The 13,256-nt window shown below is 36.5% G+C and overlaps 5 protein-coding genes across 5 annotated transcripts; 2 read left to right on the plus strand and 3 right to left on the minus strand.

Annotated features, from left to right (window-relative positions):
* The first annotated feature begins 824 nt into the window (after positions 1 to 824).
* Positions 825 to 2,402, plus strand: BDF20DRAFT_858032 (uncharacterized protein). Its single transcript, XM_053080389.1, has 2 exons — positions 825 to 2,208; positions 2,291 to 2,402. Exons 1-2 carry the CDS (start codon positions 1,197 to 1,199, stop codon positions 2,308 to 2,310), a joined length of 1,032 nt encoding a protein of 343 aa, XP_052937917.1. The 5' UTR covers positions 825 to 1,196; the 3' UTR covers positions 2,311 to 2,402.
* Positions 2,403 to 2,556: 154 nt separating this feature from the next.
* BDF20DRAFT_911267 (kinase-like domain-containing protein) lies at positions 2,557 to 4,815 on the minus strand (the record flags this gene model as incomplete). Its single annotated transcript, XM_053083800.1, has 5 exons — positions 2,557 to 2,655; positions 2,733 to 3,537; positions 3,618 to 4,018; positions 4,136 to 4,459; positions 4,561 to 4,815. The coding sequence occupies 5 exons, from the start codon at positions 4,813 to 4,815 to the stop codon at positions 2,557 to 2,559; spliced, it is 1,884 nt and encodes a 627-aa protein (XP_052937918.1).
* A 1,419-nt stretch (positions 4,816 to 6,234) lies between these two features.
* Positions 6,235 to 7,635, minus strand: BDF20DRAFT_816584 (uncharacterized protein; the record flags this gene model as incomplete). The annotated part of the gene is made up of 4 exons (XM_053077167.1): positions 6,235 to 6,752; positions 6,833 to 6,956; positions 7,031 to 7,090; positions 7,471 to 7,635. The coding sequence occupies 4 exons, from the start codon at positions 7,633 to 7,635 to the stop codon at positions 6,235 to 6,237; spliced, it is 867 nt and encodes a 288-aa protein (XP_052937919.1).
* A 2,111-nt stretch (positions 7,636 to 9,746) lies between these two features.
* BDF20DRAFT_816344 (maf-like protein) lies at positions 9,747 to 10,458 on the minus strand (the record flags this gene model as incomplete). Its single annotated transcript, XM_053077143.1, has 4 exons — positions 9,747 to 9,803; positions 9,881 to 9,981; positions 10,079 to 10,337; positions 10,426 to 10,458. 4 exons carry the CDS (start codon positions 10,456 to 10,458, stop codon positions 9,747 to 9,749), a joined length of 450 nt encoding a protein of 149 aa, XP_052937920.1.
* A 358-nt stretch (positions 10,459 to 10,816) lies between these two features.
* On the plus strand, positions 10,817 to 11,602 carry BDF20DRAFT_971336 (uncharacterized protein; the record flags this gene model as incomplete). Its single annotated transcript, XM_053085027.1, has 5 exons — positions 10,817 to 10,939; positions 11,033 to 11,114; positions 11,186 to 11,290; positions 11,364 to 11,451; positions 11,535 to 11,602. The coding sequence occupies exons 2-5, from the start codon at positions 11,112 to 11,114 to the stop codon at positions 11,600 to 11,602; spliced, it is 264 nt and encodes an 87-aa protein (XP_052937921.1). The 5' UTR covers positions 10,817 to 10,939; positions 11,033 to 11,111.
* Positions 11,603 to 13,256: the final 1,654 nt, after the last annotated feature.

Here is a 13,256-nt window from a genome sequence, read left to right on the forward strand (position 1 = left end):
GATAGAGATGGAATTAGCTATCAGGAGAAAAGCAAGAGAAGAGACTATAACTGTATATGATCAATCTCTCTTAACTAGAAGAAAAAAACTCGATAATTCATATGAATAAAGCAGCTCAAAAAGAAAAGTGCAGACACCCACATGCTGGGATAAGTTTAGAATTTGACCTTACATTTAAAAAAAGCCAAATCGACACACTGTTCTTTTACCTCACTATTTATTACCTCCTTCAGTGCAATTTTAAGCGGTGTAGCCGTAACAAATTTTCTCCGATTTATTGGGCACGCTAACCATCTGCCAATTCCCATTTCCGAGTTAAAAAGCTTCAAAAAGATGATTTTCGAGCGATTTGCCGTTCACATATTTGTGTATCTTTGTTAAAATTTAGGTTCAGCTTTTAAGTAATTGTTGGTGTACTCGCTGTATCTTACCTTTTCCTTTCGCTTTTTGTGCATTAAATCAATTTGTATTCAAAGTGACATATTCTTTCGCGGTTTTATTACTCAAAATTCAAACATTATGAGTTGGAAGGTACATGAAAAAGAAAGAACCATTTTGGTACTTCTCTCAAATCAACTCTCAACGACTCGTACCTTAGGGTTTTCAAAAAGCAATGAGTCGGTTGCCTCAAAATATGCTATCCAAGAAAGGAGAAGGTTTGTTTACCAAATGTGTAGTTTTATGAGGGTTGGAACTAGTTTATATTCATTGCTACAATATCGGCATACACGATATGCAGCAACCAAAGACATTGAGTTTGAACAGTTGGAAATACGTTTTCGGGATACGGCGAAAACAGTAGATCAATTGAGAATTAACATACAGGCATATTACGATAATGTTTTGGGTAAAAGAATAGTCAACCCAGTATGAGCATAGAATGAGAAATTTCACTTGTGTTAACGAATCTGTGTAATATAGTCTACATTTATCAACAAAAGGAGCTAGGATTATGCTTAGCCGCATTGTACAGTGAAAAGCTTAAATTGCAACAGCAAGAATATAAGCAGTATGAGGTAGAAGATATTAAAGAAAGCGGAAAGGATGGCAACTATGAGCAAGGAAATAGGTCCAAAAGTACTGGCACAACTTCGGCATTTCCTTCACGTTCCCACAAGGAAGAAGCAGAAGAGAAAGAAAAAGAGGAAGAGGAAAACTGTGCAGGGTTACAAGCTGCGAAAGACCTGGAAGCAGCTATGGCACTCTGCCGCGACGACATTCTTGCTAGTCTTTCTTCTTCCATTCAACAAGATATTATTCGTCCTATTGATGAACTTCAAGCCATTGTCAAACAAATTCAGAACACTATTGTCAAACGAAATCGTAAACAGGTAGATTATGATCGATACCGTCAACAATTGAATAAGTTACTTCTTAACCACAATACCAAGTATTCAATGAGTCATCAAGAACATACGTCATATAAACAACAACATCAATGGCAAAAAGAACAGCTGCAGTATAATCACGATGAAAAGCTCATCTTTAAAGTACAAGCACAATTAGAAACAGCCACAGTCGAATATGATACACTCAATCAATCTCTCAAAGATCAACTACCCATTTTCTTTCATTTTTTTCAATATCAGGTGATTCAACCAATCTTTGAAAGGTTATATACTCTTCAACACGCTTTTTATTATACACTTTCTACTTACTGGGATGATCTGATGTTAGCTAATGAAAATTACTTTACTACCCAAAAAATGTCAGAAGACGAAATAACAAAACAATTAGCGACATTGGAGATATTCTGCTTGGATAAAACATCATCTTCTAAAATCTTGAATTCCACAAGAAAAAGTAGTGGTAATACAATGAAGAATAGATTATCGGATCATTGGAGAAGCAACAAGCGTAGTAATAATGATATACTCGTAAATAAATACAACAACAATAATAGCAACGATTCTTTATCCAGGCATTCTCATTTACAACAAGAGCAGCAGCAGCAAGCCGACATCAAGGCGACCACTGATATAACAAAACCTGTAGCTCCTCTTAAAAGTTCTTCAGCAACTGCTGTTGGGTCGGTGACAGTACCTACAGACTCTTCTCATTATGCAACTGCATTACATAATTTTGAAGGCTTGACAGACGATGATTTGTCATTCAAGATAGGCGATAGGATAAAGCTTCTTCATTGGACGGAAAAGGAAGACGATTGGTGGATAGGCCAATTGGGACAAACTGTTGGTGTTTTTCCAGGTAGTGTACGAGTCAGAGATTAGCATTACTTATATTTGGTGTAGATTCTAACTTCGTATCGAACAATCACTTCTGCAAAAAGGTTCCTATGTCACCTATTAAAAAAAACCAATAGTATGTAAAGAGCTTTGAAATTGACGAATGAACAACTATAAATGAAAAGGACAGCAAACCTGAATTCTGTTGCAGAGTGGTTTTTTTATGTATTCTTTTTTCCTATAATTGTATGTTTGTCGTTCAAAAAGGGTTACAGAGATACTTTTTCAGAATGAAAAAAAATTGTAAATAGTGGAAGGGTGAACAATTGGAATTATGTCTTCGTTGCCATTTATTAGCTATTAAATTATTCTACGGGTTTTTGGATGCGAAAGCATACGTAACGAATCTGGCTAATTCATTAGGTGTTGAGCATTGTAATAAGCCGCTTTGCACATGAACATTAATTTCCTATGGACGGCCGAGCAATACAGAGGTATAAGTATATACGTCGCTGTCACAGTCTAAGAATAACTAGGTACCCTTACCTGTAATACATCTGCAGCATTAGGTCGTGTTGCTGGTGATTCATCCAACAACCACGCCACCAAGCCTTTCATGTACATAGTTGGATTACTGTAAGTAAAGCTAGGGCTTGGTTCACTTAAAATAGTAGCAAACAATTCATTCTCATCTTTAATCAAATAATGAGGTGGGACGCGATCCATCATTTCGATGATAGTGATGCCCAAGGACCACATATCAATTTTTTCATCATAAAGTTGTTCACGGATAACTTCAGGTGCCATCCATTTACTGGTTCCTAAACGTTCACAATTTCGTCTCAAAGTAGTGACAATCTGTTGTTGTTGCTGTGGTGCAACATTGTTCCTTATGATTTGGTTGCTGCTATTATGTGATGGTATGGGCTGCTTTTCTGTCACTGCTATCCTTGCAGACAATCCAAAATCAGCTAATTTGACCTCTCCATGCCAACCTAGCAATAGGTTCTCACATTTAATGTCCCGATGAATGAAGGATTTCGAATGTAAGTAAGAGATACCCTTGAGGGCTTCACAAGCAATATAAACTGCATATTGTTCAGGAATACTACGTTGACATAAAACTGCAAAAACTGAACAGCGTTGCAAATCCATGGCCATCCATACATCATCTTTCCACAGAGAGACTTCGCGTAAACGAATGAGGTTAACATGTCCAGATGCCATGATCCGTAATTCGCGAACAATAGCTGCGCGATATTCCAAATCAGAATCGAGTCGACATCGTTTGATAGCTAAAAATGTGTTCTTCCTAAATTTATGGCGAGCACGAACGACTGATCCATTGACTCTGTGTAAACGTCAAGAGATCGAAATCAGTTCTACGAACCTTGTATAAGCAAAAGAGAAGGAAATAATATTATTTATTACCCTGTGCCTATTTCTTTGTACCCATCATATTTATTTCTCGGGTCTAATGAAGAGACAGATATTAGCTTAGGCAACGCTTTTCGAATTCTTTTTTCGAATTCATTTTCAACGCGTCGAGCCAAAGGCGGTAATTGAGGTATGTCTTTACAATTGCCTGCTGGACGCCAAGGTGGAATGTTACAATTGTTGCTGCTACTGTGCTTCTGATTTTGACCGCTGAAGTTACTGGCTTTATTGTTATTGTTGTTACTGTTGGGCGAGGGATAGGTACGTAATATACAATGATAAGAGGAAGGAGAAATAGGTTTGTGATTTGTGGTAACAGGACTGATAGGTTTAAGAAAGCAATCACTCCCAAACACATTTGGTATCTCGTAGCTTCCACCAGGTGATCGCCAGACCTAGAAAGGGATAAAAATTTATCATGGAAAAAAAATAGAGGGGCCAAGCGAAGTAAAGGAGGTATTAAAAAAGGGGTCTTAAATACTTTAGACATTGTGTATGATTTTTTTTTTTACCTTGCTTATAGGTGTTTGACCGTAATGTTGTTGCTCGTTCACGGTAGATTTCGTTGTTGTTGCAGATGTAGTCGTAGTTGTCGTTGCAGCACTTCTATTTGAATAAACTGATGTTCTTCTTTTATTAAAATTGATATTATTGCTGTTCTCGAGACAGCTCGTCGATCGCCTTTTCATAGAAAAATCTCTTGTTTTATGTTGTCGTTGCTTCGTTGTTAGTGACAGATTATCATCACTTGTTGTAGTAAATGATTTTGAGTTTGTTAACTCATTGGTAGATAATGATTTGTGTTTTCTATTTGAATTGCTTTCTCCAAAGGCCCGCTTTTTTTTAGTTATAATGAAAGAGACGTTAATTATGAACCTCCCTTTCGAAAAATGACTATCGTATCTCTTTTTTTATTATTTTTTAAAACTACCTTTACTTTTTTATTCTCTTTCAAAGCATCAATTACTTCTCTTCCATTTGCTTTCGTTATTATCGATGTAGTTGTTGATTTATTTTTATTTGCTGTTGTTGTCTTCAAGTCAAGTGCGATATATGCATTCTTACTATCATCTCGTTGGCTCTTGTTTAATTGATTGCTGTTAATAGATGATTTGCGTCTTAGAGATGTGTTTTTTATGTGAGTGATAGATTGCAATGCTGTATTTGAAGTAACTGTTGCTATTCCAACCATTGCAGTGTAATTATTCTAAATATCGTGGTATACGCGGAAGCAGGGAGTTTTATATTGTTACAAAAGAAGGAAAATGAGAGAATGAAAAACGAAAGAAAGAAAGAAAAAGTGCAAAAGGGCTAAGGAACAGAAAGAAAAGTTTTGTAGGAAATGGTAGCTGTAGTGGTTTGAATAAAAAGGAATGTAGTGCCTAGAATGCAGGATTCTGTGGCGACCTATGAGAAATAATCTACACTTAGAGCAGTGTGTGGAATAAGCACACAATTACACACTCTCATTGCCTTCCCCTAAGTTTATCCCCACGTGCAGTACGGATTCTACTTTTGCCTGTATATAAGGATAATCCCAAGTACTTTAAGGGATATAATTATCCCTTAAATAAACCTTGTAATGCGGCACATAAACTCTCGGCCACCTATTTACATTGCGATTCATCACCATTCAGCAAGATGTTTTGCAAAAAAAAAAAAAAAAAAAAAAAAAAAAAAAAAAAAGAAATAGCCTTATTTATAGAGCATGAATGCTTTAGAATTATACTGCTTCATCTTAAGACTTCAGTCTTTTCGTATATAGCCAGAGTAAGTTAACCATGATTTTGCACATATTGCAGGTGCATATATTATATTTTTAAATCCAATTTATACTTTATCTCTTTGCAAACTACATGCAGTGTACACTGTAATGTAATGTTATGTAGATCTCAATCAAACTAACACAAGAATTACAGAATGGTGTACCCTGCGTTGACATGATGTTAGCATTTAAGCTTTTTTTTTTTTTTTTTTTTTTTTTTGATTCGCGATCTTTTTTACAAAGAGTTTGTGTCTGTTTTGTGATGGAGCACAACATTTGTCTTCCAAAGCTCCCAGCCTTTCCGTTGTTCCGAAATCTGCGTCTCTGTGTACAATTCTGTCGCTCTTTCGCTCGACTAAATGTGAAAACGCTGTAAGAGACTGGGATTCCGATATCATTCGTTGCAGTCATGACAGATCGAACAGCGAAATCACTTCGTCGACTGTTTCTCCACAAAGAAAGTTATCAAACTTCTTCGTTCGCTACGAGCTTCGAGAACAACATTATTCAAGACACTGTTTTCATGATCAATCAAATTAATGATTCTCAGAGCTGGTCATGTGTCTATAAAAAATGATAGTATCTTTCACTTCGATCTCTCATCTGCAAATTTCTCTTCTAGTGTTGTAATGTTTTCTAAATGGGCTAGTAACCAACATGGAAGCTACATCCCAGACGGTACTATCATTTCCAATGTCCTTAACAGAAATATATATTTGAATGCTGTCAAAGCTGTGATAAAGTAGGGACAGTCCTTCCAATTGTAAAGTTGGGTTAACAAAATGTATATACGACTGTATACAATAACAATACGAGATATTATGCGTTTTTATAAAAATGTTAAGCTTATATAAAAGGATATTTTTGCTCCTTATTCATAACGTCGAAGACGGCGGCTTGAGTCAGCAATCCCCAAACAGTGCGAACCTCTGCGTCATCATGGTCGTGTTGTATGATTGGTATTGAGCTGTTCAAAATATTGGTGTTGGATGCCGTCATCGCTGTCGTTGCCATTGTAATAGCGTTGCAACTAAGCTCATCGTTGGTACTGCTGTAGTTTTGTTGATAACCTGAAATTGTACAATGTTGCTGCAGCTGTTGTGGCAGTGTTGCTGATAAGAGTGGTAAAGGTGGCGGGGAGTACAATTGTTCATTACTGTTTCCATCATTATTGTTCAATGCCACAGAACAATTATCATTGTTGTTAGAGCCTTTTTGATGAGCTTTTTCGTGCTTCTGTAACGACTTCAAATGATAGTAAGCCTTTTGGCAGCCCTTGAATGAGCAAAGATATGATCTTTCATTGGAATGAATTTTGCTATGTGTTACTAAAGAATCTGGTCTTGAGAATCTTTTTCCACAATCTTTGTTTTTAGGTTTTGAAAATGAAATCAATAAGAGTTCTTTTTTTTTTTTTCCTTGGTTAGGAAGACCAATTCCTTACCTGCTTCATGGCATATAAAAGGCTTTTCGCCTGTATGTGTACGAAGGTGATTATACATTTTATGTCTTTTCGAGAATGGTTTTACTTGTCTAGCACAGTCCTTCCATCCACAATAGTAGTTTGTCTATATACTTGAAGTTAGTATCTGTAGTATGACGAGATTAATCATATTTTTGTTAAACGCATAGAAGTTCCTACCTTTCCACTACCTATGTGTACTTCTTTGACATGTTCAATAAGTTCATCTAAAGCGTCAAACTCCAAAGTACAAGAATCCCATTGACAAGAGCTTGCCACTACTTCTTGTTCACTTAAAAGCTCCTCTGTATATTTGCTATGAGTTTCTTTGTCAAACTCAGTGTCAGTGTTATAAGTAGTTGATTTTGTAGACTGTTTTCGATTAAGCTTTACAGACAGCTTTCTACTAGATAATAACGGAGTCGTAGGAGGAACAATCATACAACTATTGTTCATGCCCGCTTCCCGATCATTGACTGATCAATTTTTTCAAAAAAACCCCCCCCCCAAAAAAATAAAATAAAAAGTTGCATAAAATGAGTATGTAAAAAAAAAGAATATGCACAATGAGTATTTAGACAGAGGTAATTGTTTTATAGAGTTATAGTATACGTACCAACTGTACCAGTAGCTTGTCGTGCAACCAATTCTTTTTCTTTTTCCAATTGCATGACTCTTTCTAAAAGTTGTTCATGAGTCCAAGATACTAGTTGCTTAGCCAATGGATCAAATGATGGCAGTGGTGGTGGAGGTGATGAAGAACGTGTTACTGGAGAACCAGGCATGGTATTTGTCGAAAGTGAAGAGGAAGAGGAACAGTTAATTCTATTAAGAGATCTTTGTCTCCTGACTTTTTTCAAAGATAATTGAGATTTTGATACTGCTGTAGTCAAAGACTTGGTACTTTGCTGCTGTTTTGGTTCTGTACCAGTAAGTACTTTTTCTCCTTCTCCTTCTGCACCATTCCATTGCGTTCCTGTTGAATATGGCGTAGAAACTGTATGACGACGGTGAGGTGTAGAGCTACGTCGACTTTTCCTCTCAGAAGAAGCAGCACGCTGTAACTGCTGCTGGTGTGGTTGTTGCTGTGATGGCACGATCATTGTTGGATCAAATTGTTGTTGCTGCTGCTGATCGTGCTTAATAAATGAAGATATCGGTATATGCGGATTTGGTGTATCCAATTGATGACTTATGATAGCTGTGGGAGTGATGGAATGATTATTGCTGCCGTTGCTGCCTTCATTGTTCTCCGTGCTATATAGAGCGGGGAAGATTGTCATTTGCGCAATATCCTAAAAAAGTGAGAAGCATTCTGTTCAAAAAAAAAGGGTCGTGTTTCTCTTTCTACATTCAATGCAAGAGTATGCGATTACCAAATATTGTTGTTGATCGAAAGGAAGGTCAAGTGCTATAACTGAGTCTCGTTTATAGCCTACTGTTGCTGCTGCTATTACTGCAGTATTTGTAGAGTTATAAACATGTGAGGCAGGCGGAAACCTTTCTTCTGTCAATGTATTGTATGAGTTATAGAAACTACTACTAGCAGAAAAAGTAGTAAGTGGAGGAGAGTATATAGATGACATAGTAATAGCATCATTAGAGGTAATCTGATTAACGACAGATGGGCTCATATAACCATCGATTTCCATGGGATTGACATGATATATGTCGTTTGAACCAGTTTCCGCTGTTGAGAAAGTATACTGCTCCTGCTGTTGCTGTTGCTGTTGCTGTTGCTGTTGCTGTTGCTGTTGCTGTTGCTGTTGCTGTTGCTGTTGCGGAGTGTTTAATTTTGTAGGCAAAAATAAGGAGTAAGCGACGGAAGACGAGGAGGTATGGCTCCTCACTATGGGTGTTGTCGTCACGTGTGGCAGATAACTATCGTCGGTCTTAGCTACTTCTTCTGCAGCAGCTAGTGTCATTGTTGTGTTTTGGCATGCACTGTCAAATAGATAATTTGATGATGCTGTATAATCCGCCAACTCCACGGTACTAATCTTTAAAAACAAAAGAGTTCACATCAATCGTAAGTAAAAATGCCTCCTATATTGTTTGTTAAAACACGCGACGTGTCCTATCACCTTGGGGTGTGCCTCCTTTTGCCGTGTCATTTGGCTCGGTGTCCTAGAGGTTACAAACAGAGCATTATTGCTGGAATTAGTCTGGATCATAAGATCGCTTTCCATTTTTCTTTCCTATATTCAGTCTTCAGCTAATTCTCTCTCAAATGATGGTCTAAAAATAAAATACGAAACTTTATGGGCAACTGCTTGGCCATAAACATCATTCCGTATTAGAGAAACAGTCCTCCAACTAATTTTTTTTAAATGAAGCGATTGTTTTCTTGAATAGAATTGTATCTTACTGTACGGGTAGCTTTGTCAATGGTATTTGTAACCTACGATATATTTTCAGCGTTTAAAAATAGTTTCGAGGCGTTTGGTCTTTTTAAAAAAAGCGTTTTATACAAGAGTTGTGGAAAGTGATAGTAGACAGGGAAGGGAACAGAAAATGAAAGCTTAATCTTAACAAAAGTGATTGTACTTCAAAAGCTACACAAAAATCATAAATCGAGCTGCTAGTTCCACAGATAATAGAAAGAAGTCGAAACTTTGCACAAACTTCATTATCAACGAAGGCTGAGGCCCGATGTTTGACGTGGTATTGTATAATGACTTTTGAGTTAGCTTCAAAAGTGAAGTTCACATAATGTGAAGAATTGTATCATACACTTTATCAAAACACAACAATGGTTTATAGAGTGCTCAAAGCATATCTTCAAGGCACCCTTCTATACTTACTACAAGTAATATTGCGTCCTGACAACAGGATACGAAGCACAGGATAGGATGATGATCTGCTTATTTATTACTTTTACATCAGACAATGCTTGCTACGGCCTACATAGTTTCGATAATTCACTACAGAGACGGTTTCTGGGCAGACCCACCTATCAACATCGTAAGATGTTTGTTAATATTGCTATAGCCTCTAATTTTAGGCACAAAATATCATGCAACAATTTACCACATTCCAATAGTCGCCTTTGATTGAATCAACGAATGCCGAAGCATTCCCTTGTATACCATAAGCACCGGCTTTATCGAATGGCTCACCCGAATCCACATCTAAAAAGTAAAACAGAAGAAATTTTGTTTTTATACACTCTATGAAAGAAAGTCAGGTTGTTCGACAATTATTTAATCTCTATTTTGAATGACATACAGGCTTTAATGGTCTCTAAATCAAGTTTTTTGAAAGTAACATCTGTTATCTCCACAAAGTTAATTTTTTCCACTTCTCCGTTTGGAGCTTTGCTGAATATCTGTACGCCAGTTAAGGCTTGATGTGTTGTTCCACTCAGTTGTGTAAGCATTCTAATAGCGTCGGTTGCATCTTTAGGTTTCTCTAACACATGTCCATCTTTGACGACGATGGTGTCCGCTCCAATAACAATGTCTGCGTTCGGAAGTTGATCATCTGACTATCAACGTCATTATTTTCAAGAAAAGGAACAGAAAAAGAGCGTTAGTCTATGAGTAGCATTAAAGAACAAATGTTCGGCATTTTACTTGGCATCTATCAAACACTTCTTTTGCTTTCATATACGCTGTATCTGCAACATAATCGACTCGTGTTTTGTAGATTGTTGGATCATTTTCATCCGGCTTTAACGTGGTTACTACTGAAAATTTGACACCCTGTTTTCGTAATTGATAGGAGAAAAAGAAAATTCATGTTACGCTTTGCATTGAAAAAATATAATCCTCCTATTCTCAACGTACCATATCTGTCAAAATTTCGCGCCGTCTTGGAGAAGCAGATGCTAATACAATTATCTTTGAGTTGATAAGATCTTTGTTTTGTAGATGAATTGAGTCATTTTCAGATAAGTGAAGAGCCATGGAAGTAACAGATCAAAAAGAGAAAAGAAACAATAAGTCAAAGGCATCAAATGCAAAAAAAAAAAAAAAAAAAAAAAAAAATTTGTTATGCAGCTGAGGTACAGCTCAAAAGCTCCGCTTTCAGACGTCATCGTCCCTTACTGAGAAGAATTCCCAATGTCATGGCCCGCCTAAAAGAGTTGTAGGTGAGCGGTGAATTTACCATGAGGAGATCTAAGGGCATGAATTTATTATTTTACCCCACCTTTTTTTTAAACTTTGGTTCCTAACACAGTATTTATTTTAAAGCCCACCCTCTTCCTTTTGCTCTTATAACTGCAAAATCGCACCGCACCTAATCGAACTTATACACAATGGTAAATTCATCAACGGAAATATTACTCTCAATTAGCATCAAACGTCGAGAGTATTAACTGGCTTTCGTTAGCCTGTTCCTTTTGAAGCACTTATTCCATTCGGCATCATTGCTGGTATGTTCACCGTAACAGCCACAGGTTTGGGCATCACCAGGTATCTCACTAATGAAGGAAAGGTAATAGACGTTCACAAAAAGAAAAACATCATCATGACGAGATCTTTATGTTTACACCTGTCAACTATTATAGCCTACAAGATATGGTCTTGATAATTGGGAAAAGCAAATGATGGAACGTGATAGACGTTTGACAGGCACGCTTAGAGGACAGAGTGTAAGTAGCTTGAAGTTGATCCATACCCTATAGAAATGTACATATATACAACTGGCACTAAAACATACTCTTCAAATAAATAGTCAGAGCCAATTGCACCAGCAGCGTTTGCAACAAACAGCATTTGGTACTTGGAAAAAAAGATATCACATTAAGACTGGCTTGATTTTTATTTAGATTCTTTCTGCTATTATAATATTTCCATGATTCAACTTTAAGAACACAAAAGAAAGAAAAAAATACCTCCATAACAAAGACTTTTTCGTTATTGATTCAGTCAAAATCTCGGCGAACAGAAATAGCTCACTAAGTTCATAAAGTGCAGTATTTTATTTGTTGAAAAGCGAAATTCAGAAGGAACAAAAAAAGAAAAGAATGAAAATGAAGAGAGGGCAGAAATGGAATGAAATATGTGTATGAGAGAAAGCAGCAAGCATATTTATTCATATGTAACCAGTGTAAAGGAATTTGAGTGTACAGAAATTAAGGAATGATATAAAACGAATGTAAGGTATATCGTTCAAGAGATAGTTGAGAAATTACGAATGGGAAGCGGATGCGGCATTGTATATAGTCAGTATTTGCAACAAAGAGGATAAAAAAAGATCATTATTGGCGTCTCAAAAAAGGAAGGAGTGTAATATCAATAGTTAAGTGTCGTAATTGGATTGTCATTCTCAGAGGTAGCAGTAGTTTCTGAAGTATCTGGCGGTGTCGTTGTCGGTGGTGGCGGTGGCCGTGATGGTTTAGGTGGCCTTGGCTTTCTGGAATCTTGTACTGTACAGTTATAAAGAATAGATGTCATGAAAAGAGAAACAGAGGGCTTCTTCAACCAAAAAAAAAAAAAAAAAAAAAAAAAAAAAAAAAAAAAACCGTGTTGCATTTAGTCATAAATATACGATAGCGACTTACTTGATCTACACGAACTTACTATATTCTTTAGCATGCACAGGTCGAAAGCCTATATAGTCTATGTACTTGCAGATGATTTACAAGATAATAAGGCTCCTCTTTTCGTTTGATCATAAAAGTGATAATGAACAAGCTGCAGAGGAGGAGTCACGTGTCTTTGAATACCGTGTAAAGGTTTTGGTTGATATCTATGACAATATAACTAAAAGGAAGAACCAAAAAAAGAGAAAAAAAAAAAGAACAAGGAAATGGTCCATTCTATATATACTGAATATTGAGATAATGGGGTTCTATGTAGGAGTATACAACAATACAAAGTGAATGGCTTTGTAAATGCTGCGATGTAACAAATTCTATTTACGGTTGAAGTCGTAGAATTGCTATGCTGTTAGTATACATATATAGCAATCCTCGTATTCAAAGTTTTTTATTCAAGGATTCCTCTCACATCGCTTTTAAGGTTCCTTATATCAATAATTTGATTAATATACTTGCCTTCTCTTTAAGGAGCAACGACTCAACTCTTTAAAGTGCACCATCCAACAAGCCTGTATGGGATCGAGTGAAGCAGAATTGAATTTGAACCTAATGCAAGTATCGATTAAACTATCTGGTTGATTGCGTGGTAATAGGCTTGTACACTCAGCCTACATATTTGGTATCATTAAAATCTCTACATTGTGGTTAACCAGCGAAAATATTCGAGAGTTTTGTTTCAAGCTACTCAAGAGAGGTTGAGTAGTGATACCCCCATTTTAGAGTTCAGGGTTGTTGTTTTATAGGTCTCCACTTGGCGAAGAACAATAATTCCTTTTTATTAGGAGCCTCGTATCCTATTCAATAGAACAGTATTAACCTTTTTGACGATAAAAAAAACTTACTAAAACGAAGCATAAC

The sequence above is a fragment of the Mycotypha africana genome, assembly GCF_025528875.1.
Source record: "Mycotypha africana strain NRRL 2978 chromosome Unknown BDF20scaffold_3, whole genome shotgun sequence".
In the NCBI taxonomy this organism is placed as follows: Eukaryota; Fungi; Mucoromycota; class Mucoromycetes; order Mucorales; family Mycotyphaceae; genus Mycotypha; species Mycotypha africana.

Coding starts and splice junctions, on each gene's coding strand:
- BDF20DRAFT_858032 (XM_053080389.1), top strand. CDS start 1,197: ATGGCACTCTGCCGCGACGACATTCTTGCTAGTCTTTCTTCTTCCATT. Junction 2,209..2,290: donor AACTGTTGGTGTTTTTCCAG/GTAGTGTACGAG, acceptor TTCTGCAAAAAG/GTTCCTATGTCACCTATTAA.